Source organism: Thermobia domestica, chromosome 9 (assembly GCF_964235325.1).
Source record: "Thermobia domestica chromosome 9, izTheDome1.hap1.1, whole genome shotgun sequence".
NCBI classification, from domain to species: Eukaryota; Metazoa; Arthropoda; class Insecta; order Zygentoma; family Lepismatidae; genus Thermobia; species Thermobia domestica.
Genome location: NC_137462.1, coordinates 31,333,941 through 31,357,174, shown reverse-complemented (window position 1 = coordinate 31,357,174; position 23,234 = coordinate 31,333,941). Strand labels below are relative to the sequence as shown.

General features: G+C 35.3%; 1 protein-coding gene across 1 annotated transcript in view; it reads right to left on the bottom strand.

Moving 5' to 3' along the window:
• LOC145694523 (uncharacterized) overlaps positions 1 to 23,234 on the bottom strand; it is a 108,582-nt gene that overhangs the window by 40,889 nt on the left and 44,459 nt on the right. Inside the window, exons 11-12 of the mRNA XM_081770837.1 lie at positions 16,322 to 16,369; positions 14,751 to 14,792 (exon numbers count right to left, since the gene is read on the bottom strand). Coding sequence (XP_081626963.1) covers positions 14,751 to 14,792; positions 16,322 to 16,369 — 90 coding nt within the window. The remainder of the gene's footprint in view (positions 1 to 14,750; positions 14,793 to 16,321; positions 16,370 to 23,234) is intronic.

The following is a 23,234-nucleotide window of genomic DNA, read 5'->3' as shown; positions in this document are numbered from 1 at the left end:
GGCAGGATGCTAAAAGCAAGATGCTAGGTGTTAGAGACATGCAAATTATGCTTGATCTAGCATCATTATGCTAGATCTGGCAACGCTGTTCCCCACAATAGGCTTGTCGTGCAAGTAACCAATCACACGTCAGGTACTAGCTTTTACCTATTGCTTTCTTCTCACAGCTCAGAACATTGGTAACTATGGATAGACGTACAGCAGTAATTACTTTATGGGAGTTGGAAGGTTATTCTGCAACTGCAGCTAGCAGGCGAGTAGGTGTCCCGGCCTCTACAGGAAGGCAATGGATTCGGAAATATGGTGCTACAGGTCAGACTGGTAATTTACGATCTCCTGGTCGTCCGCATGTGTCAACCGAAGCCCAAGATGCGAGATTAGTAAACGAAGCCCGGTTAGACCCACTAAGGACGTCTAGACAGATAAGGGAAGCTTCTCTCTTTCCTGGTAGTAAGCATACAGCTCTGCGAAGGCTTCGTCATGCTGGGTTACGTGGCCGTGTTGCTGCCGTGAAGGAAAAACTCTCAGACGACCACAAAATTTACCGTCTCGCGTTTGCACAGGCGAATGTGGATCTCAATTGGGAAAACGTAGTTTTCTCAGATGAATCCATATTCACAACATAAAAGGAGGGACGCCGTTTTGTGTATCGTCCGAGAGGCACCCGATATGACCATGGATATGTGGCTGCTTGCAATCGCAGTGGCCATGTATCAATTTTATGTTGGGGTTGGATTTCCAGTCGCGGAGCAGGACAGCTTCATAGAATTGAAGGACATCTGGACAATGCTCAGTACTTAGACATTATCAGTAATATCATGGTGCCATCTGTTTCAGCCTGATGGTGTAATTCAGTTCCAGCAATACCAGTCGCCAATACATAATACCCGTGTGGTTCAGGAATGGTTCGCAGGGCACCCTGAGATTGATTTAATCGACTGGCCGCCTCGTGGAGCAGACCTCAATCTCATGGAAAATATGTGAGCAGAAGTGAAGCGTACTCTAAGGGAAAGTTGGCCTTAGGCAGATCCACCAAGAACTCAGGATGACCTGTGGCATCTTGTTTCCGAAGCATGGCTGGAGGTAGGGGAAGGAGATAGATTTGTCACCCATGTAATAGATTCCATGCCCAGAAGAATGGAGCGTGTAATAAATTCAGAAGGGTCTTGGACACAATATTAACGACCCCGCCTTAACTCCCGAAAACAGTTCTTTTCAGGGCTACCTAAACGCTTCTGAAAATATTTCTAGAAGTAAACCACTCCTTGTATCCGATTTCTGTGCAATCCTACTAACAAAAGAATGATAATTAGCTGTAGGCTTTGAACTCAAGACCTCTTCAGTGGCAAGTCCGTACTCTACCAGTGAGCTAACATGAACACGCAAACCTAACCTGAAGAAACACGACTTTCAATTTCTGGTATTCGATGACAATGGTGCTCATATACTTTGCAAATGTTGTATTCAACTTGGGATATTCTGCAACACACACACACATAAACAAAGCGAAAGAGAAAGAGAGAGAGAGAGAGAGAGAGAGATGAATACACAAAAGCATATTCAACGTATTCGAATGAGACTCTAAGTAACGACATTCCGTTCTAAAGAGAATTTGTGTTTCTTCCCGTGACGTTAAGGGGATCGGGAAAAGCTATGTGTCTTGAAGCAGGATACGACTTTGGATACTCTGTTTATACACTTTCTATATCCGTAGGAATATACTGTATTTCACGAATATAAATAACATACTGTAATGAGAATATTGAGAAGTTAAATCTGTATGACAAATAGCTGTAAATAAATACACTACATAACTTATTTATTGCTATTAAACGATTTTCCTAACTTGTATTTAACATTCTCATATATAATAACGACCTACTGTGAAAATTATCTCAGATGTTATATTTTAAACATAATAATTACTATGTTCTGCAATTATTATGTTATATATAAACAACTTATGTATTTTAATGTAATTATTTTATATAATTTTTCATGCATTGCGGAAAAAAGAGTATTGACCCAGAGTATAATTTTAAAAAAAGAGTATTGACCCAGATGGGATTCGAACTCACAACCTTATGATTTGAAATCCGACAGCTTACCAATGAGCTAACACAAGGACTTCTAGAACTAAGCTTCTAGCGATGTATAACGGATCTCAAGATAATTATGACATTCATATCCATGACAAACGCTGTTTCTGTTCTACTTTGACTTTTATTTTAGTACTCAGGCGATAATTATGTTCTATTTCTTAACTTTGAGCATTCTTTTACATATGGAAAGATTCTTTAACGTATTTAAATCCTCCATTACGTATAGAGAGCTAAATGACAAACAAGCATGTGCAAGGTTTCGAAATATTGTATCATTAAGTATTTCAATCAATGTTGCTTTTTTAAACACTTGGTAACAAGTCTTATTATATTTAAAAGAAGAAAAACACATCTGCAAACTTTTTCCCGATTGCAAAGGCTGGCTTGGAGGTTCGAACCTGGCTTACTTTTTCCCGAAGATACCCGAAGCTGGACTTAGAAAATTTTTGCCTCAAAACACCAATAAAGAATGCGCTCAACCTTTTTGAGACAAGGTGTACAAAAAGTTAAATAATGAATTACGGAGAGAAACAGCCAGAGAGAGGGAAGACTTTTAAAAAAGAAAATGCGAGAACATAGAGGAATTAAAAAGAGTTGGGAAATATGAGGAAATGTATGAGGAGGTCAAATCTATGGAATTTCGGAGGAAACAAGGGGGTATTACGATGGCAGTAGAAAATAAGAATGGGAAGGAAGTCAGCGAGAGAAATGAGGTCATAGGAAGGTGGAAAGAATACGTTGAAGCAGCGTTTCCCAACCGGTGTGCCGTGAATGGGCCGCTGGTGTGCCGCGAGGAAATCGAAACAAATTATTAATTCTATAGCAATCAAATTGCAAGACAAAGAAAAAATGTATATTTGTATTTCACATTATTATGAACCTCTAATATGAATCTACAACTTTAAGCTTCATACCGTATTACTTTTCTGTTCATTTTTAATGTTAAAAAAAGTATTTGTTATCATTGTTACGACTATTATTGCTTCTTTATTGCTGCAGACTATTTCCTAACTTAAAATTTTAAAATATCATTCAATCCTTTCGACAAAGCGAACATGCATACAAATTACCTACATTTGTGTTTTAAAACTAAAAGAGATTTGTTTGTTCGTTCGTTATTTAGTGATCTTTCTTCTTAGTGAAAGGTTGGATACAGTTTTCGAAAAAGAAAGCTTAGTTTTAAAAACCTGAGTCCAATATTTCATTGCAATTGTTTTCTATTTTTAAATTAGAATTAAAAATAAGCATAATGATTTACCACGGGGAAGAACCAGTGATTGAGCTTTCTTCTCTGCGAGAAGGAGATCAGTAATCACAGAAAAAAATACCACGGTATTATATATATTTACAAATAATAATAACTATGAGTGTGCCGCGAGAATTCAAGTTACACCCATAGTGTGCCGCAAGTTGAAAAAGGTTGGGAAACGCTGCGTTGAAGACTTATATGAGAGTAGGGATAGACCGTGTAGCCTAAATGTTGAAGTGGAAAATGAAATAGGCGAGGATGATAAAGGATTTAGTATTCTTCGGGATGAGTTTGAAAAGGCTATATCCGAGATTAGGAATGGAAAGGCAACCGGAATAGATAACATACCAATCGAATTCATTAAAAATATGGGAGACAAGGGAAAGAAAGAATTGTTCCGACTATGCAATGAAATACACTCATGTCCAAAATGATTGTCACACATCTATAATTGCCTTCTTGTCAGAATATAATTTGATAATGATTTTGCAGGGTTCTTTTAATACTGATACTATGTGTATAATCGGGAAATGTATATTTGTGGTAAATTTCATAGGAAAAGAGTTATAAATACGAAAATTAGAATGAGTAAAACAAAATGTTGCTAAATGGACAAGAAAGTTTTATTTTCATTTTATTGTTCTTATTTACTGCTCTTTTGACATGGAATTTGCCACATACATGTCTTTGTCGATTATACACATAATAACATTGTAAGAAATACGGGGCGAATTCGTTATCAAATTATATTCTTTATTTATAGACATGCGACAATAATTTTGGACATGAGTGTACATGAAACAGGAGAGTGACCAAAAGACTTCCTGAAGATGATCATGATAATGATGGCTAAGAAATCGAACCCAAAGAGATGTGAGAATTATAGAACTATTAGTCTCATATCTCATACAGCTAAAAGTTTGCTCCGAACACTGAACAGAAGGTTATATGGAAGAACAAATTAAGAAGTTGAGGAGGAACAGTTCGGGTTCAGAAGAGGTAAGGGCACAAGAGATGTTATTGGGTTATTAAGGGCGATCGGTGAAAGATTTATAGAAAAAGGGAAAGAGGTGTATGTTGTATTTATTGATCTAGAAAAGGCTTTCGAACTCGTGAATTGAGAATTGTTGTTGGGAGTTCTAAAAGAAGATAGGGTTGGAGTGGAAAGATCGAAAACTCATAAGAAACTTATACACGGACCAACAAGTAAGTGTTAGGATAAAGGAAGAATGATGGAAGAGAGTGCAATTGGAAGGGGAGTTCGACAAGGATGCTGCCTCTCGCCAACACTATTTAATGTCTATCTAGAAGAGATAGTGAAAAAGAGTTTACATGATGATGACGGCATTTCGGTAAGAGGTAGAATGATTAGATTCATAAGATTTGTAGACGATATGGCCTTGTTACAGAATCTGAAAAGGAAATCAATAAAAAGTTAGAAAACCTGAGGATGGGCTTTGAAGAATATTGGATGAAAATAAATGTTAGAAAGACGAAAACCATTGTGATTGGAACGAAGAGGTCTGTGTCAAATATAAAAGTGGGAGGAGAGCAAATAGAACAAGTGAATAGTTTTCGATATCTGGGTAGTATTCTTAGTAATGACATGAAGTGTGAACGTGAAATAAAAGCAAGGATAGGAATGGCGAAAGAAGTCTTTAGGAGGAAGAGAAGTCTGTTTTGTGGGACCTTGAATGAAGAGTTGAGAAAGAGACTCATAAAATGCTTCGTGTGGAGTGTTGTACTGTATGGGGCATTACGTAAAAGTGATGAAAAACGACTGAAAACCTTAGAAATGTGGGTGTGGAAAAGAATGGAAGGAATTAGCTGGGTCGAGCGGAAAACGAATGAGAGGGTGTTAGAAATGGTGGTGGAGAAAGGACCACTTCTAGATATTGTTAAGAAGAGGAAGAGAAACTGGTTGGGACATTGGCTAAGAAGGGACTGTATCATGATGGACGTTCTGGAGGGTATGGTGGCGGGAAAGAGAGGGAGGGGGCAAAGGAGACTACAATTAATTTATGATATAAAAACAGAAAGATCATACGTGAAGACGAAGAGGTTAGCGGAGGACCGTGGAGCATGGAAGCTTCTCAGCTGCTGCAAGTGACCTGCCAGTAAGGGCAAAATACCTATGATGATGATGATGTTATACCTATGATGTTACACCAATAAGGGCAGAATACCTATGATGAAGATTAACAACACTATCGATCGATGTAAATAAGCATTGAGAGAAAACATGTAACCGGTTCTTATCTTTCACCTCTCTATACCGTGTTGATTATATTCCAGTTTCGATTGATAATATTTATTGATATCAGGAACAGAAGCTATTGTGAACGAATAAAAGCAAACCTCCAAGTGATTGGGAATTAGATTTTCCCTGCAAATATTTTTTGAACCTGTAAAAAAAAGGACGTAGGACTGTTAAGAGATGCAAGGTTCCATTAATTGGATTTCAATTTCTCGTCTCTTTCAGAAGCGGGGCTAGTTGAGACGAGGATCTACATCAACAAGAGATCTTACTACATGAGTTTCTACCAAAAATTGTAATATATTTTGTTTGTATTTTACGTGTAGCAATTATTTATAATGAAACTGACCAACTTTCCAATTAAAATTATTCTCCCTTATGTGTGAAACCATATGTTATGTTTATTAATTTATGAAACCATATACTTTGTTACTGTGTGAAACCATATACTTTCTTTCTTACTATATTAAACCATATACTGTTTTTATGAGAAATGATGATCCTGAACACTTTTAAAATGCGTGAAACCATATGCTATGTTTGTTACTGCGTTTGTTGTATTTAAATTCTAAATATAGTATCACACATCTTCCTTTCCCTTCTCCTAAAAATCATAAAATCTTCCTTTTTTTTCTCTGTGGAAATCTGATAGCATTAGTAAAAAAATACATCTCCAAAGATTGTTAAATTTAATGCTAGGAAAAAAAATATAAAGAGATATGTTAAAGTATTTGTATCCCTTTCTTAAGATATTCATTATTTTCAAGAAAGTAGAATTATGTACTTATGTTCAGAATCCACTGATGCTCAAGGAGATTGACATTTCACTATGTTTCTTTTCAAGTCCCATTAACGTAAATTTCCGCTCCCGGCGTTCAAATTTAAAAAAGAAAAAATAAAATAAAATATACGTTTAATTGCCTCGAAATCAAGATAAACGATGTCCACACTCGTTCGGCAATTGTTGCCACAATTTTGAAACTTAATAAAAGAAACATGTTTTTATCTATCGTAGTTGTTTTAATAAAAGAAACATGTTGTTATCTATCGTAGTTGTTCTAGGATTCAGATAATGCTTATGTGTCATAAGTTAATTGTAAAAAATCAATATACACATTTCTGCAGATTCTTGGATCTGCATAATTATTTCTAGTTTCGTAATTCTTCCAGTTCGCTATTTAGACTTCGAATAAATTGACAAATTAGTGCAATTTGTCTTTAAAAGAGACTATATGTTAATATTTAAGCCCAAATACGTACATTTAACTACTAGTTAGGTACATATAAATACATTGTTACGAAAATTAAACTGTATTATTTTTTTTTCTCGTGTTGTGCTAGCCCAACGTTTATAAAGCATTACTCGGTATTAATCAAAATCAAGTTAAGATTATTGTTGCAAATTCCCAAGAAGATTATAAGAAAAGGAGAATAGTGGTCAGGGGTGTAGTCACGATGGGAGGAATTCATGCTCACTCTTCCCAAGATGTATCCAACTTCCTCCAAATAAGGATCATCTGTTAAATGTTTATGAAGGTTATTTAATATTTACAACAAGTGAAAAATGTTTGTAATAGAGATTAAATATTTTTTAAAAAATTTTTTAATCAAGTCAACACGTTAAAACAATTAAAACAACTGAAGTTAGTCATTCTATTTGTTACTCTATTTAAATAATTGGATGTACTCAATTCTGAATTTATTACTGCACTTTTGCATATCAATCTCTGAATTTTATCTTATTTTTTCTTTAATTTTTAAAAATTTATTTAAGTCTCCATAAGCACAATAATAAACTTTCATGAATAATATTTTTCTTTACTTATGAATAGCTTATTGTTATATTTCGTATAACCTTTAATCTAACTTCAGACACTGTTGGAAATCATACTTCAACAAGATAACACTAAAAGCCTAATAATAATAATAATAATAATAATAATAATAATAATAATAATAATAATAATAATAATAATAATAATAATAATAATAATAATGGGAATAATATATATATATATATATATATATATATATATATATATATATATATATATATATATATATATATATATATATATATATATGTAGTATGTATGAAGTTCTTAATAGCTTTTTATTATATAAAGGACTTCGATAGATTAAAAGCTTTACTCTCCGAGAATGTCACGGTTCCCCTTTAGAACAACCCTGCCCCTCCCTGGGAGTGATTTAGAAAACACGTAATTAAGTACAGAACGAATAACAAGAAAACTATCTGACTCTTTCGACATTCACTTGACAGTTTCAAATAAGGGGCCTTGTAATATGAATTATCATGTAATTCTCATTAATCTTTAACTTCTCATCTGTAGAATAAATGATTAGTAAAATCAAAGAGAGCAAGAAAAAACTAACATTTAAGATACAGAGGCGGCTTGTGAGGGAAGTCATGATGTCAAAAGTTGAAGTTTTATCTCTTACAACAATTAGTACATTAAGAATACTTTCCTCTTTTAATAGTTTCAAACGAAAAAGAAAATGCTAGTATGTCTTTCTCTGTTAAACTTCCAGATGCAGCCTGAGAAGCTAATTTATATTGAAATAATCAACAACCATTAATAATATTAACAGACTGGGAAAAGAGATGGAAGGAAGTAGATCCGGGTCTATATATAAAGTATAATTCTAGTATTCGCCGGGAAACACTGAGGAAAATCCTGGAAAAACCTCATTCAGGAGGTTGGCCACCGAATTCGAACTCGGGAGTTCCCGATAGCGAATCAAGAATGCTACCCACTCGGCTGGTCTTAGTTAGTTGCTCGGAAATTGAAAGATTTTTATTTAGTTATTTGCTTGCGTATGCTGCTGAGGTCAAATTGCAAATGGATGAAATCAAGGTAAAAGTAAGAAAATTTGAATATCGATCTTCCAAAATCTCATTAAATTTTCATTCTCTGTTATTGTAATCCTAATTGATAATTACAAGCACAATTATATGTTCATTTGGTACCAGGTATCGTGTGCCGTTCAAAAGAAAATTTTCTTACGTTATCTTCTAAGGTGACTGGTCTGAAGGATATCCTATTAGTAGGGACGTGAAGATTTCGTTTTATTTTATCCTTGAGATCGGTGTTAGTTTTTGCACAAAATCGATGTTATTTTTCACGATATAATACTAGCAAATAGGGGTTATTTTCTTTATTCTGTAATGGTTTTGAAAAGCAAGTATATTGTAAACATAGAGAAAGTGGTCTGTGAAAGTTGTAAATAAAATACAATTTTAAAATGAAACGAATAGTTACAAATTTTGACATCTTAAATTTAAAAGAGTAAATTATATTTTTGGACCATCTGAGAAAATAAATGGCTTGATATCCTTCCTAAACTTGGATTTATTTAATGTATGATTTGAGTACATATATGGACTAAAAACCACACTGCAATGTTTCTTAACATTTTCTTCACTTCACAAAAAAATATCTATTCACAATATACTGTACTTATTTGAAACGCAATTCATATCATTATCAACACACAAAATTGTCAATATTTCCACATTTTTTTCTTTAAGGTTTTGCCTCCTTACCGTAACTACGGAGTTGTGTTCTGAAAAATATCTTTCAGAATCAACGTTGGAAGCTGGCAAAGATATTACTTCCAGAGCACAGGAAGCAAACTCTCAGAGGCAAATTTTCATTAACCAATCGGTCTAAAAAATAACAGGACTGATGGTTTTCTGTGAATTAGATTTTGTTGCAAAGGAAACTTGTGTTATTTTATTAGTATCGTTTTATGCAGTGCATTACGATGATATTTTGATAAAAAAAAAAGTACCAAATTCGCGTTATTTGGCGATTTAAAAACACCAAAAACAGCTTTCTATCATATATTTAGGTATACCTGTATACTGTACTTTGCATTTTTCAAGTTTTCGATGTTCTCGTTAAAACGAAAACTTCACGTCTCTGCTTATAAGAGAACAATGTCGTCATACAAGTGGAGAGTACATTCCTACTCATGAACGAATGTTTGAGTTCTGATTGTAACTTAAGGGGACAGACTACTATTTTTCAAAAGCTAACAATTTTTCTTTTGCCCGTTTTTCGTAAGTGAAAAGAGATAATGAAATGTAACTTACCACAATAATAGTTAGTTATTCCACACTTGAAAATACATATCGGAAGAATTTTCAGTGTTGCCATCCATAAAAATTACAGTGTGACCAGAATTTGAATTACCCAAAAATCTAGGTTAGGATAGCGACTAGAAAAATGAACTCAACGGTAATTGATGAGTTATCATGGTATCTTGGTTTCTTGCTAACTACTTTTTAAATAATATTTGTATTTATTTTGTAATAATGTATTGATTTTGTAATAACTTATGTAAGTTATTACAAAATAAATAAAAATATTATTTAAAAAGTAGTTAACAAGGAACCAACACAACATGATAAGTCATCAATTACCGTTGAGTTCATTTTTCTAGTCGCTGTCTTAACCTAGATTTTTGGATAATTCAAATTCTGGACACACTTTAATTTCTATTTATGGCAACACTAAAATTTCTTCCGATACGTATTTTCAGGTGTGGAATAACATTATCTATTATTGTGGTAAGTTACATTTCATTATCTCTTTTCACTTACGAGAAACGGACAAAAGAAAAATTGTTAGCTTTTGAAAAATATTTAGTAGTCTGTCTGCCCCCTTAATAAGATTCACAAACAATATATAACGTATTAAACTTCACTAGTTGAATCCTTGCTTTATACACATTTCAAAGATCCCTAGCTTGCATGTCTTAAAAAAAAAAGAAGAAGAAGTTTGTTTGGTTTTATGGTTGGGACACGGAATTTTTGATTTCTTGTAAATATTCAAGTTACGCCATAGACGTATGCAACCCACTTTTCACAACTCTCTTGCGGGTTGCATAACATTTTAAGAGCAGGCGATCAAGATACTTTTGGATTTTGTTTCATGATTCTTCTTTCTGATGCTGTTAGTAGGGAATTCACGTTGCTATGTGCACCTATTAAGTAAGTATTCACGAACCATATATAACGTATCGAACTTCACTAGTTGAAGCCTTGCTTCGTAGACATTTCAAAGATCCCTGGTTTGCATGTCTGAGAGAAACAAAGAAGTTTTGTTTGGTTTTACGGTTTGGACATGGAATTTTCGATTCCTCCTTGTAAATATTCGATATATCCGGAAGGCTATGCAACCCCTTTTTAAAGCTTCCTTGCGGGTTGCATACCCTTTTAACAGCAGGTAATCAAGATCATTTTGGATTTTGTTTCGTGTATTTTCTTTCTGATACACTTAGTACTGAATTCACATTCTTACATGCAACTAGTAAGTATTCATGAACAATAACGTATCAACATTCACCAGTTGAAGCCCTGCTTTGCGTACATTTCAAAGGTCCCTGGTTTACATATCTGAGAAGAACAAAGAAGTTTATTTGGTTTCTCAGTTTGGACACGGCCTCGGAATATTTGATGCTTTGTAAATATTGAGTTACGCCTGGAATCTTATGCAACCCACTTTTTACAACTATCTTGCGGGTTGCGTTACATTTTAACAACAGGCGATAAAGATAATTTTGGATTTCGATGGTTCTTTCCTATGCAGTTAGTACTGAATTCACATTGCTATATGCAACTAGTAAATATACCTGTTTTTTTTTTTTTTTTAAAGTATCCTTCCCTTATTTGTTTTAGCAAAACTTTACAATAAGTACTCACTGCTATTACAATATAGGTGATCAAAGTCTTATTATTTACGTCTTTGTGGCGTTCGTGATTCGAACCCAAATCGTGCCAAATTGAGTTTTGTCATGTGCGTGGGTGTTCTCAGAATCCTCTGGTTTTCTCCAATTTTCTTCATTCAACCCTAATAGGAATTGCTTCAGTTGATCGCATTCGGATCTGATTGGCTGAGGGACGTCACGTGACCAGATCATGTGCTATGATCTCATAGGGATTGAAGTTCTGTTGATTTTGATTGATCCAATCTTCAAATTTTGGGAGGGGTGCATAGAATTTTATAAATGGCCAAATTTAGAAAATGAGTATGTAATATGGACCAAGGTGTATATATACAGGGTGCGGCACGTAAAACCGGCCCGTAAAGTGAACACATAAAATGAAATGTAATGTATTGAATATGACTACTCACCTTCACAGCAGGTGCTGAAAGTGTCCTCCGCCCACTTCAACACACATGTGAGCACGATTGATGAAAAAACTTATATATACCCTTGTCAGTTCTTGTGTTGTAATGCTATTGGTGACATCCTGGATCCTGGTCTTGAGTTCTTCAATTGTGTGTGGATTTGTTTCGTATACTCTTCCCTTTAACAGTCCCCATAAGTAAAAGTCACACGTGGACAAGTCTGGTGACCGAGGAGGCCACAAGCCTTTGCTGATTGTCCTCTCTTGTGTAAACATCTCATGCACAGGGGACAATGATGCAGCTGATGTGTGGCATGATGCACCGTCCTGCTGAAAGTATCATAACTGACGCTTCTCTTCGGTCAAGTGTGTATAAAACTCCTCCAGGATTCCCATATATCTCCTCCACCTCCATCTTTAATTCAGGTGTGCAGACAGATGGTCGTATGTTCCTGGGAGCATTTTGAACCGATCCTGTACGCCGCCATTTTTCAATCAATTTCTGAATGGTGCTTTTTGCTGGCACAGAACGTCCTGGAAATTTCTCCCGAAACAAATTCTTTGTTTTCACAAAAGATCCAGTGAGAATGAACCCTTCAACAATGGCAACACGCTCGGGTATCGAATACGGCATTATCACACACTGACACTCACCCGGCTTAACACAACGAGGCCTTTTTCTCAACTGGTTTCGACAAGTTTCACTGGCTGCGGCTGCACGTGACTGCTGCAGGTCACGTAAGTCGACTCGACCTCGACACGCCTCGACAAGGAAGATTATTTAAGTGTTGCCAAAAACGACGGGCCGGTTTTACGTGCCGCACCCTGTATATATATATATATGAATCCGTTAAGTTTAGGCGATCCATCTCGTTTCCTTTTATGGGTAAACGAATTTCTAAAAATTCAAATTTGAGATGTTTTTGATCTTGAAAGAAAATAGACCCTATACTTGTTACATAGTCAAAAATTAGCGCAAGGTATTTATTTTTAATTAACCTTCTGAACTACTGTAATTCCCAATGAATGTCAAAGCCACTTCCTGATTACTTCAACTCTTTAATGCACCTGTATATCTCTGGGTAATTAATATACACTTTACAACCACTAAGGTTCAGAGATAACTACACTTCATCTAACTTTGATAATTATACAGCAAACTCAGCCACCTAACGCTCATATCCATTCTACAAATAACTTCAGCCACGTATGGCTCCATTCCAACCTAAACACCTTTACACATTATTTATACTACATAGTTACACCAGTTACGCCCTTTATTTGTTTTCACAGTTTCCTAACACCTTGTCCGATTATTCAATAGCAAACATCTTGCCCCAACTAATTGACATAACCTAACAATACTAAAACATATAACCATATAATGTGGTGAAGGATAATCAAAGAGGATAAATTAGGTCAAAACGTCCGAAATTTAAATTTTTAGTAATTTTTTATCCACTCAATGAACCGAGATGAGCCACCCAAACTTCATACTCTCGTCCTATATTACAATATCAAATTTTTAAGCTGCGCAATTACTAGAATTTAAGGAGGTGGTCCGACGTACCTCTCCCAAAATTGGAGTACTAAAGATACCCTTGCCAAAATCAAGATGCCTTTGACCCTTATGAGTTCATATAACGTGATCAGGTCACATGACGACACTCAGCCAATCAGAGCTGAGTGCGATTAGCTGCTGCAAATACTGCTGGCCACATAGCACAAGTACGTCCACGGGATGTCCGAGACTGAGCCCGCAACGGACGACGGGACATCCCGGGATTATCCGAATGTGCTCCCGGGACATCCACAGGATTTCCGCGGGAGATCCAGATGTCTGCTAATATCCCGGGATACGGGATATTCAACGGGACTACGAAGGGATGTCTATTGGTTTTCTCTCGGACCTCCTGTCCTATCTGGGACGTCCCGTGGACATCCTACATGGGAATCCTTCAGGACGTCCCATGCAGGACGTCCATGGGATGTCTTCTCATTGTCCCGATAATCCCGGGAACCGAATGGGATGGTTGGGATCAAAAGGGGACATCCCAGGGACGTAGTGTGCTATGTGGGTGCCATTTCATTCATTATCGTCATCACCATCTCTTTAAGCTTTGGTGGCTAATAGCGACATATGATACTTAAGAGAAAAAAAATACTTTCTAATCCTCAAATTAAGATTTAGTAACTGGTTTGTTCCATAGTGTTTTGTTCTGAATAGCAATTAGAGATGTGAAAATTTAACTAAGAGTCCAAACTGAAACTTTCATCGTCCATAATCTGGTGAGCAAAGATCTGAAGAGGAACATATTCACATGCATACCAGATCATCAAATCAAATGAAATGGAATCATTCAATTTAACATACCACGATTATGCTCTTTAGGCTAAGGGAGACGATGTGTGTATGTAACATATAGCTCATGTATGTAACATACATATATGCATGCTATATATGGAAGACTTTTTAGATGTCAGACATCCTGCAGCGTCATGAAGTAACATTTAACGGGAAAGGACAGTACATATGTAGGATATGGATAATGTATGGTCCGTACAGATTCCCGTAGTAAACATACGAACTCCGTATAATTGTACAATATACAGCTGTCCGGAGAACGGATTTTTCTCAGTGATAGCTTTTCTACGCTTGCAAACTGCCCTGAACACGGATTTTTAAAAAAAAATTCTTCAAGGATAATTTTATAGTCTGACGAACCAAACATTATAATAGTCACTGAAACAGCTTATCGATTATTTTTGTTCCTCGTGTCGTTAGTAATATTCGCATAAAGTTTCGTACCCACGCAACGCGATAGTTTTCTATGTGCGGTCGATTAAGTTGATAATTTTTTTAACTAGAACCCTCCTGTATATTCATATATTAATATGAGAATAATGATAAATTTGGTGCTACACTTGCGAGTAAAAAAAAGGAAGATAAACGTTTAGTGTTAACTTATCTAAAGGAATACAAACCTTTCGTTAACTTCAGGCACTTGAGGCGCAATATTTGCGGGCCTAAAAGAAAAAAATCAAGGTTAAAGCGTGATTAAGGAACAAGAAAAGAAGAAAAGAAGAAAGAAAGAAAGAAAAAAGAAAGTAGTGATCTATAAGAGAAAAAGAAATAAAAAGAAGATGCATTCATTTGTTTATTTATTTCTGCACCAAGCAGTGTTTCTTAATGTTTTTTTCTTTCTTCCGAAAATTCCAATGATGTTATAAAATAGAGGATCTGCCTATACGTATCCAAATTCGATGAGTTTGGATTCACTCAGCTACCTAATTGTTCTTTTGTTGCAATTTTCACAAATAACAGTGAACATATTTTAGTAGAACTTCACAAAAACAGTTTCAATGTACTTTCGTTCTACCATAACCCAAATATAACAATTTTTATTTAGTACACCTACAAACAGCATTTTATGTCTAAAATTATATCGAAATGACATTTGTCCTCAGGATAACAGCTCAGAATGATGGACACGATTTCAGAAATTTATTCTGTATAAATCTTTTTTTTTAACGTATGTTATTATGAGATATGTGCTAAAAAAAGTAACTTTTAAAGTTTGCTTCAAATATATCACAAGCCGGCGCTGCGCCTCGAAGAACCGCTATGTGATTTTTTTTGTCGAAAATAAGTTATGCCGTGCAAATAAACCTCAAAGCTGTCAGGCAGCGTCCCTTGTAATGTGATAAGTGAATATTCAATTGTTTCGCCACATACAATGAAAAAAATAATAGATTAAAATTAAAGGCTTCAAGTTCTCATCACGTAAGTATTGATCCTCTATGTGCTTATAAAGACGCACAAGATAAACCGACATGTGCTGAAAAAACAAACAAACAAACAAACAAAGAAAAAATAGTAATATAATATTATTGAAGCAAGCTACAACAATGTCCAGTGCATAATTTATTATATTTTTCAAGTGTTTCCATGTATATTTGGGAAAATTTTGAGTTTGCAATGTTTTTTTTTTTTTTGTTTCTCCTGAAAAGTTGTGGTTTTATCACATAGCGGTTCTTCGAGGAGCAGCGACGAAGCACCTGTCGTAACACGGCACACATTAAGCCAATAGTCTATCTCTTGCCAAATCTTTTGTAGCATGTTCTTCAATCAGCGCCATTTTCCTTAACTGTTCGCTGCTGACTCCTAGTGGTAGAACATGGAAACATTGCTTGGAAACCAAGGATCTTATAAAATAGAGGATCTGCCCTTACAACAAAATCTTGAAGCCATACGTCACAGTTTCGTCACCCTACTCTGCCCACTCCGCCCAATAGGATCGCAATGTTTTGAGCCAACAATCATGGTGGAAACGAAAGTAGCCAATCAGAAGATGGCAGAAACGAGAGTAGCCAATCAGACATGACGATGCTCGGTTGTTTTTTTTTTTTTTTTTTTTGGCTTCATCGGTTTAATAGGATGAAGATACATATGGGCAGATCCTCTATTTTATAATATCCTTGTTGGAAACTAAAAGTTAACTTTTCAAAGCACATGTTTCACAATAACATTCGTTGATTAAGTACTGTATACGTACCTGCGATAGAAGTAGCGTGAAGCAGGGCGGAACCCAAATCCAATATATCTTAAGAAGATAAACAAAAATAATTGTTAAATTGTTTACAACATTATTTTTAACTAATCAGATGATATGCTACTAAATCGACATCTTCAGCATGTTTCCATTAAAAAAAAAAAAAAAAAAGACTAGAGAAGTTTGATATATTTATTTGCCTATTTAACCACTTAAGACATAGGCTGGGACAAACACTTTTAGGATTTTTTTTAGGAAGTTACAAAGAAAAAAATCTTTTGGCTTGCTAGTAAAATTTCTAATAAAAATCAACAACAGTGCCTTACTTTGAAATATTAGTATAATATTCCAATGATAAATACTTTTGCGGATAAATAAATGAATTTATACGTCGCCACTGATATAAACATGAAAGGGAAGAAAGAAGAAGAAAACTTAAAATGATTTATTTCCGTTAGTTTTTCTTTCCATTTGTTAGATTAGAAATAGAAAACATATCACAGACTGAATAGAACTTCCAGGAGGCGGCATGTAGCGTACGGGACGTAGTTTGCACATCACTGGATTAAAAGGTGTATTTACATTGGAATCAAGAAGATTAACAAGAATAATAGTAGAAAATTAGATTCATCAGAACTTATACGAGGGGTGACTACCTTTCCAGCCTTAGAAACAAATAAGCTACATATACCCCAGAATAGAAACGTTACATATACCCCATAATAATACAACCGTTGCTAGTAAGATGTAACAATCTCACGGTTCTAAGGAGGTTCTTCTTTTGTCCTTACTTAAAGTTCTTGAAGTGAGTTAGATAACAGAAGTTGGTAAAAGAAAAATCGAGTACAGGATTGTCATAAAATATCTGCAGTTGAAATGATTGTCAGCATCCGATATCCACCAGAATATGACCAATACTTTAGATGAATCTGTCCCTTCATATGCCACCAACAAAAGATGGGTGCAAAAGTTCAAGTATGGCAGGAAGAGTGTTAAAGATAAACTGATGTCAGGAAGACCATCAAGTGCTACGACCAGGGAAAGCAGCATTAACTTCTTACTTGATGGGATCATATAAGATCGGCAATTTCCAACCTGTCAGATAGCAGGCAATCTGCAGTTGAAAAGATTGTCAGCGTCCGATATCCACCAGGACATGATCAATATTTTAGATGAATCTGCCCCTTCATATGCCCAAAACAAAAGAAGAGTGGTGCTAGAATTCAAGCATGACAGGAACAGTGTTGAAGATGAACTGAGGTTAGAAAGACCATTAAGTCTTACTACCAGGGAAAGCATTGCAATCTTACTTGATATGATCATCCAAGATTGACGATTGCCAACTCGTCAGACAACAGACAAGCTAGGTATTTCACAGAGGCGAGCAGACCACATTTTGAAGAAATGAACTTGGTTTATCAAAGGCTTTAAGCTCGATTAGTTCCACATTTTCTGAATTTTTAAGAAAAGCGTGCTCATTATACTACTTCATTCAACATTTAAGTTCGAACGTGATATGGACAATTTTATGATGCAATTTATCACTATATACAAATGCGGGGTTCATCACTATCACTCCGAAACCAAGAAAGAGTCCCAATCGTGGAAACATCTTCCATCCCTCACCCTAAAGAAGACAAACGTTACCCCCTCCGCTGGCATGTTTTTTTTTTTTTTTTTGGAGCGAATTCCTAAAATGTGGTATTAGTTGGTTATCTTCAAAGGGGTTACAACTTCACGAGGCAATAGTATGGTAGCCTTGTAAAAAAAAAAAAAAAAAAAAAAAAAATCGAAGCTCAAATCGGAGAAAAAACGGCTACAAATGCTAACCGAGAAATTATCTACCACCACGACAGTGCTCCAGGCAATACCCCATCAGTTGTCATAATAAAATTCGGATTTAAACTCTTTCCGATCCATCCTATTCACCAAATACGGCACCCTCAGATTTTATTATTTTTCTAAATCATAAAAAGTACATAGCTGGACGAGTTACACTGATGTCATTACAGCCGAGGAGGCGTTGTTGTGGTCGTAACCTAAAGATTTTTTTTTCGACTAAGATAAAGACATTTTAGCACACCTGGAGCAAATGTGTTGATATACAAGAAGGCTATGTTGACAAATGAAGACATTATGAAATCTGTAACACTTACAGTTTACTAAAGGCACAAAACTTTTCAGTCATCCTATGTATATTAAAGAAACCATTAGCTCTGTGAAAGAGGAAGAAGAAGAACCTGTTAGGATGATCGATGACTGGATTCTAATACTGGATCTTTCGATTGCAAATCAGGGATGCTAACCAATCGTCTATCTACTCAGTAAAGTTGCTCAGTGAAAGAGGAAGAAGAATAACCTGTTAGGACAATCGATGACTGGATTGTAACCCCGGATCTTTCGATTGCAAATCAGGCATGCTAACCAATCGTCTACCCACTCAGTAAAGTTGCTCATTGTAAACTTTGCTGTTGTTCTGTACATCTATAACATTTATGATAGACTTCTCGTCTTCGGGGTTAGATGTACTACGGGAGGATATGCTTTCGATTCCTGCTGTTCTTGGACCATATGTTAAGAGTCTTCATCCCGGCGAAATTAAAATACCGCTAAGTTTACAGTAATTATGTGATATCTTCAAATAGATAACCTATACAATATTATTTTAGCGGTATTTTAAAATTAGCGGTATTTTAAATTCGCCGGGATGAAGATTCTTAAGCTATAAATTCACATATCATTCAGGAAAGATACTGGCTTAGTGATAGAGACCTTATCTTTCATGGAATACTTCAGTAAGTGAGCAGTTCATATTATTATGTACTGCATACGGTTATAAATCATATACTTATCTATAATAAATGCTTTGCTGTTTGTGGAACTTGGTACGTAGAAAAATGTATGCATGGAAATGAAGCGTTTACCACAATACGTTACATTAGTTTACACAAATCCTGTTTATAATGTAAAAACATAGCAGTCTGTGAGTAAGAGTAACATGCAGAGGTGTAAAAGTTACGGGTTGCATAAACAACTAGGCGCAAATATTTCGATATTTTAAAATCTTATTATGAACGCAGACGCCTATTGGACATGCTAATTCCTAATAGCTTACTAACAATAGTCGCCAGCTGCTATTAAAAGTTTTATCGAGAAACGTATGTTAAATAATTCTGAAAAGGAAATTTGATAGCAAGCGAATATCCAAATTATATTAAAAATTATAATACTCTTTTTTTTTTTTCAAAATTTGTAATAGTTTTCCTTCTTGCTTTGAGGTTGCATATTTTATTTATTTATTTATTTAGTCTTATTTTACATGCCGAAGTTAAGGCTCCTGCCTTGTCTCCCACTTGACCATGCAATACAATAGTATCATAATTAGTAATACAATAATAATAATAAAATATATAAAACACTCCCAATCATACGTACACACACGCATCACATCACATGCACACATAGATTACTTAGATTACTTCAAATAACCACATAATATAATCACATACATTTAGCGAACAAAAAAAAAATAAAAAATAAAAAATAAAAAAAAGGTAGGAAGTATAAAAAACAGATTTTTTTTTCAGATATTAGTAAGCCTCTGCTTAGTAGACTTATGGAGGATCTGCTCAACCGACTTCTTAAATAGGTTGATTGACTGAGATTGTCTTGTGTTGGATAGAAGGTCATTCCACGCACGGATAGTGGATGCAAAGAACGCATTCGAATAGAATTTTAACGAATGTAGGGAAAGAGAAAGGAGTTTATTTACACCTGATCTTGTATTGTGATCGTGGTGAGCATTTAGTGGTTGCAATCGTTGAAATAAGTAGGAAGGTTGTTGAAAGCGCAAAGTCTTAAAGAGAAGTGTGAGTCGATGCAAATCACGTCTATCGGCAAGTTTCAGAAGGCCCAGCTTTCTGTAATATGGAGTTAAATGATTTGATCGTTTGAGATTATAGGAAAACCGTATAAGGCATTTTGGATACATTGCATATGGTACGCTAATTCTTCATTTAAGCCTGATAGAGCTACATCACAATATTCAAGGTGAAGGAATATTAGAGATTTTACAAGTAGTAGCTTTGTTTCAGTGGGTAAAATTTTCTTAAGTCTAGTGAGTGAATGCAAAGACCAGAACGCTTTCTTACATACAGCGTTAATGTGAGGTTTCCACTCAAGGAATTGATCTATTATTACACCAAGATTTGTAACGGTTTCAGAAAATGGAATAATTGTTCCATTTATCTCTACTGTTGGTATATTCGAAAGGTGCATTTGTGTAAGTCGTTTAGAGGAGACACAAATGCACTTCGATTTAAGTGGATTTATGGTTAACTCATTTTCAATTGACCATAAGTAAATGCGGTGCAAATCGTCATTCAATTTTTGAATTGAATTGTCCAAGTTTTCGGGTTGACCTGAGATATATATTTGAAAATCATCTGCGTATAGGTGATACTTACAGTATTGTAAGACAGAAGGAAGGTCGTTAATGTACAAACAGAAAAGGAGAGGCCCGAGGACACTTCCTTGAGGGACACCGTGAGTGAGATTCCGCAGTGCAGAAGAAGTATCGGCTACGGTTACAAACTGCTTCTGTCCCTGTAGATAAATTTTTAACCATTTCACAGCACCATTGCAGAAGTTAAATTTCGTCGCCAATTTATGGAAGAGAATTTTATGTATAATTCATTGAAAAGCTTTAAAGAAATCTAGTAGAGCAAGAACAGTTACTTGCTTTCTATCCATTGCTAGTCTAATGTCGTCAATGACATAAATAACAGCTGTAGCAGTACTATGGTACTTTCTGAAACCTGATTGAAACGGATCAAAAAAATTGTATTTCATTAGATGGGTTCGTATTTGATTACTAACAATTTTTCTAATGCCTTTGAAAGAGCAGGTAAAACACTAATTGGACGAAAATCATTAACACTTGTGATATAACTTGTTTTCGGGAACGCTAGGACTTCAACTGTTTTCCAAGCAGATGGAAAAGTGCCGCTCATAAGAGAATGGTTGAATTTATAGTGATGAAATTTAGTATAAAAGGCAAAATTTTTAAAATAAATTTAGCATAGCAATACCATTAATAATATGCTTCATCAAATGCCGAAGTGCATACTCATGATTATATCAAACTATAACAAAATTGTGTAACGTTTCAAGAATATACATTTTTATAATCTTCAGACTCAGTATGAGGGGACCAGTCAGAGATACTGTCTATCACTGATCACAATTATGCATCACTTCCTATACACCAAATTGAAATTCAAATCTTTACCAGAATGCAACGAAAGTGATATTAGCGACCCTGTCGGTTGCAGTCCCAACTAACTGTATCGTCTGCTCGTGGTAGTAGCTAATTGTATCATTCGCTAATGTATTCAAACTCATGCCTTCTGATTGATCTAAATCGCTGTTGTTTTCAGTAGTTCGTGCTGCCCGAACTGCTTTGAGTGGTGGCACCACAGTCTCCAGTCAAGTGATTTAGTTTCAGCGGGAAGAGCAGTTGAAACTAGGGATGGTCACAAAGTTTCGGTTCCAGCGGAACCGGTTCCGCGAGGAACCGGATCTTGGAGATCCGGTTTTCAGAACCGGTTCCGGATCCGGTTCTAGACATGGATCCGAAGAACAGGCTCCAGACCTGCATCCGAAAAACCGGTTCCGGAACCGGATCTTCTAGACCCGGATCCGTTCAGACCCGAAAACCGGTTCCACCAGGAACCGGTTCTGGCCATCCCTAGTTGAAACCTCTTATCTATATCCTTACTCAATGAAAGGGTTTATCAACCTAGGGATCGCGAAGATAAGCGGAAGGGATACATATAATTAGAATCTAATACCGGAAAATATTTTTAAATATTATTTTGAATTTTGTTCTAATAGGCATATTTTTATTTTTATACATACTGTTAAGAACAACAAAAATAGGTACCAAATATTTTTAACAGGTGCAGAATTGTTTAAAAATCAATTTAAATGAAAGAAGTACGATATGGAACTAATGTGAATTGGATATTGAAATACCAGAAAAATACCTAGGTCAGGGCCTAAAATTCAACGAAATCACAGCTCCAGACTGGTAAAAATTTTATATAGTATAGAAAAACTAGTTTAGTCAGCATTTGTTTAGACATATAATCAATGTTCTGTCCAGTACATCATGTTTACCTGCGACCAAAAAATATTATTATTATTATTATTATTATTATTATTATTATTATTATTATTATTATTATTATTATTATTATTATTATTAAGGAAGATTTTGGCATCCAGAGCAAAAAAAAAAAAATTAAAGGACATTAGGATACATATTTAATTGTATTGTATTAAACCATAAAATACAGGAAACAAACCGGTAAGAAAAATAGTCACACTGGAAGAAAACTAAGAAAGTTAATTATGGAATCCAGGACTTCGTAGCGTACTACAGTAAAATCTCTTTTCTCACTGACATATTTGTAATGGGATTTATTGCTACGTGTGTTACGATGAAGTTGAATACCATGTAATGAGTACTATATTTCTCCGTTGACGTTCTCTTGCACACGTTCGTTTAAAAACGTTTTTTCCCACTCGCCTAACAGAGGTCTCTCTTTCATACTCTCCAATTGTGCTACAGTTCTATTTTTATTTGTTTTCTGTTCAAAAGAAACATTTCATCACTCTCGAACTTCTGCTGGCAGTTCTTGGAAACATATAGAGCGCCTGTCACAAGACACAGAAAATGAAGGCGATCTACTTCTATCCATTTACGCAGATGACCATTGGCTTCATTACATACATGGCTTTCCGTTTTCAAGTAAAGGCAGCTTGGATACCAATTTTTTAGGAGAGTAGTGAGCATACTGAATGAAAATTTTGTCCACCTGACGTCAAAATATTCTGGGTAGCGCAAAACTTC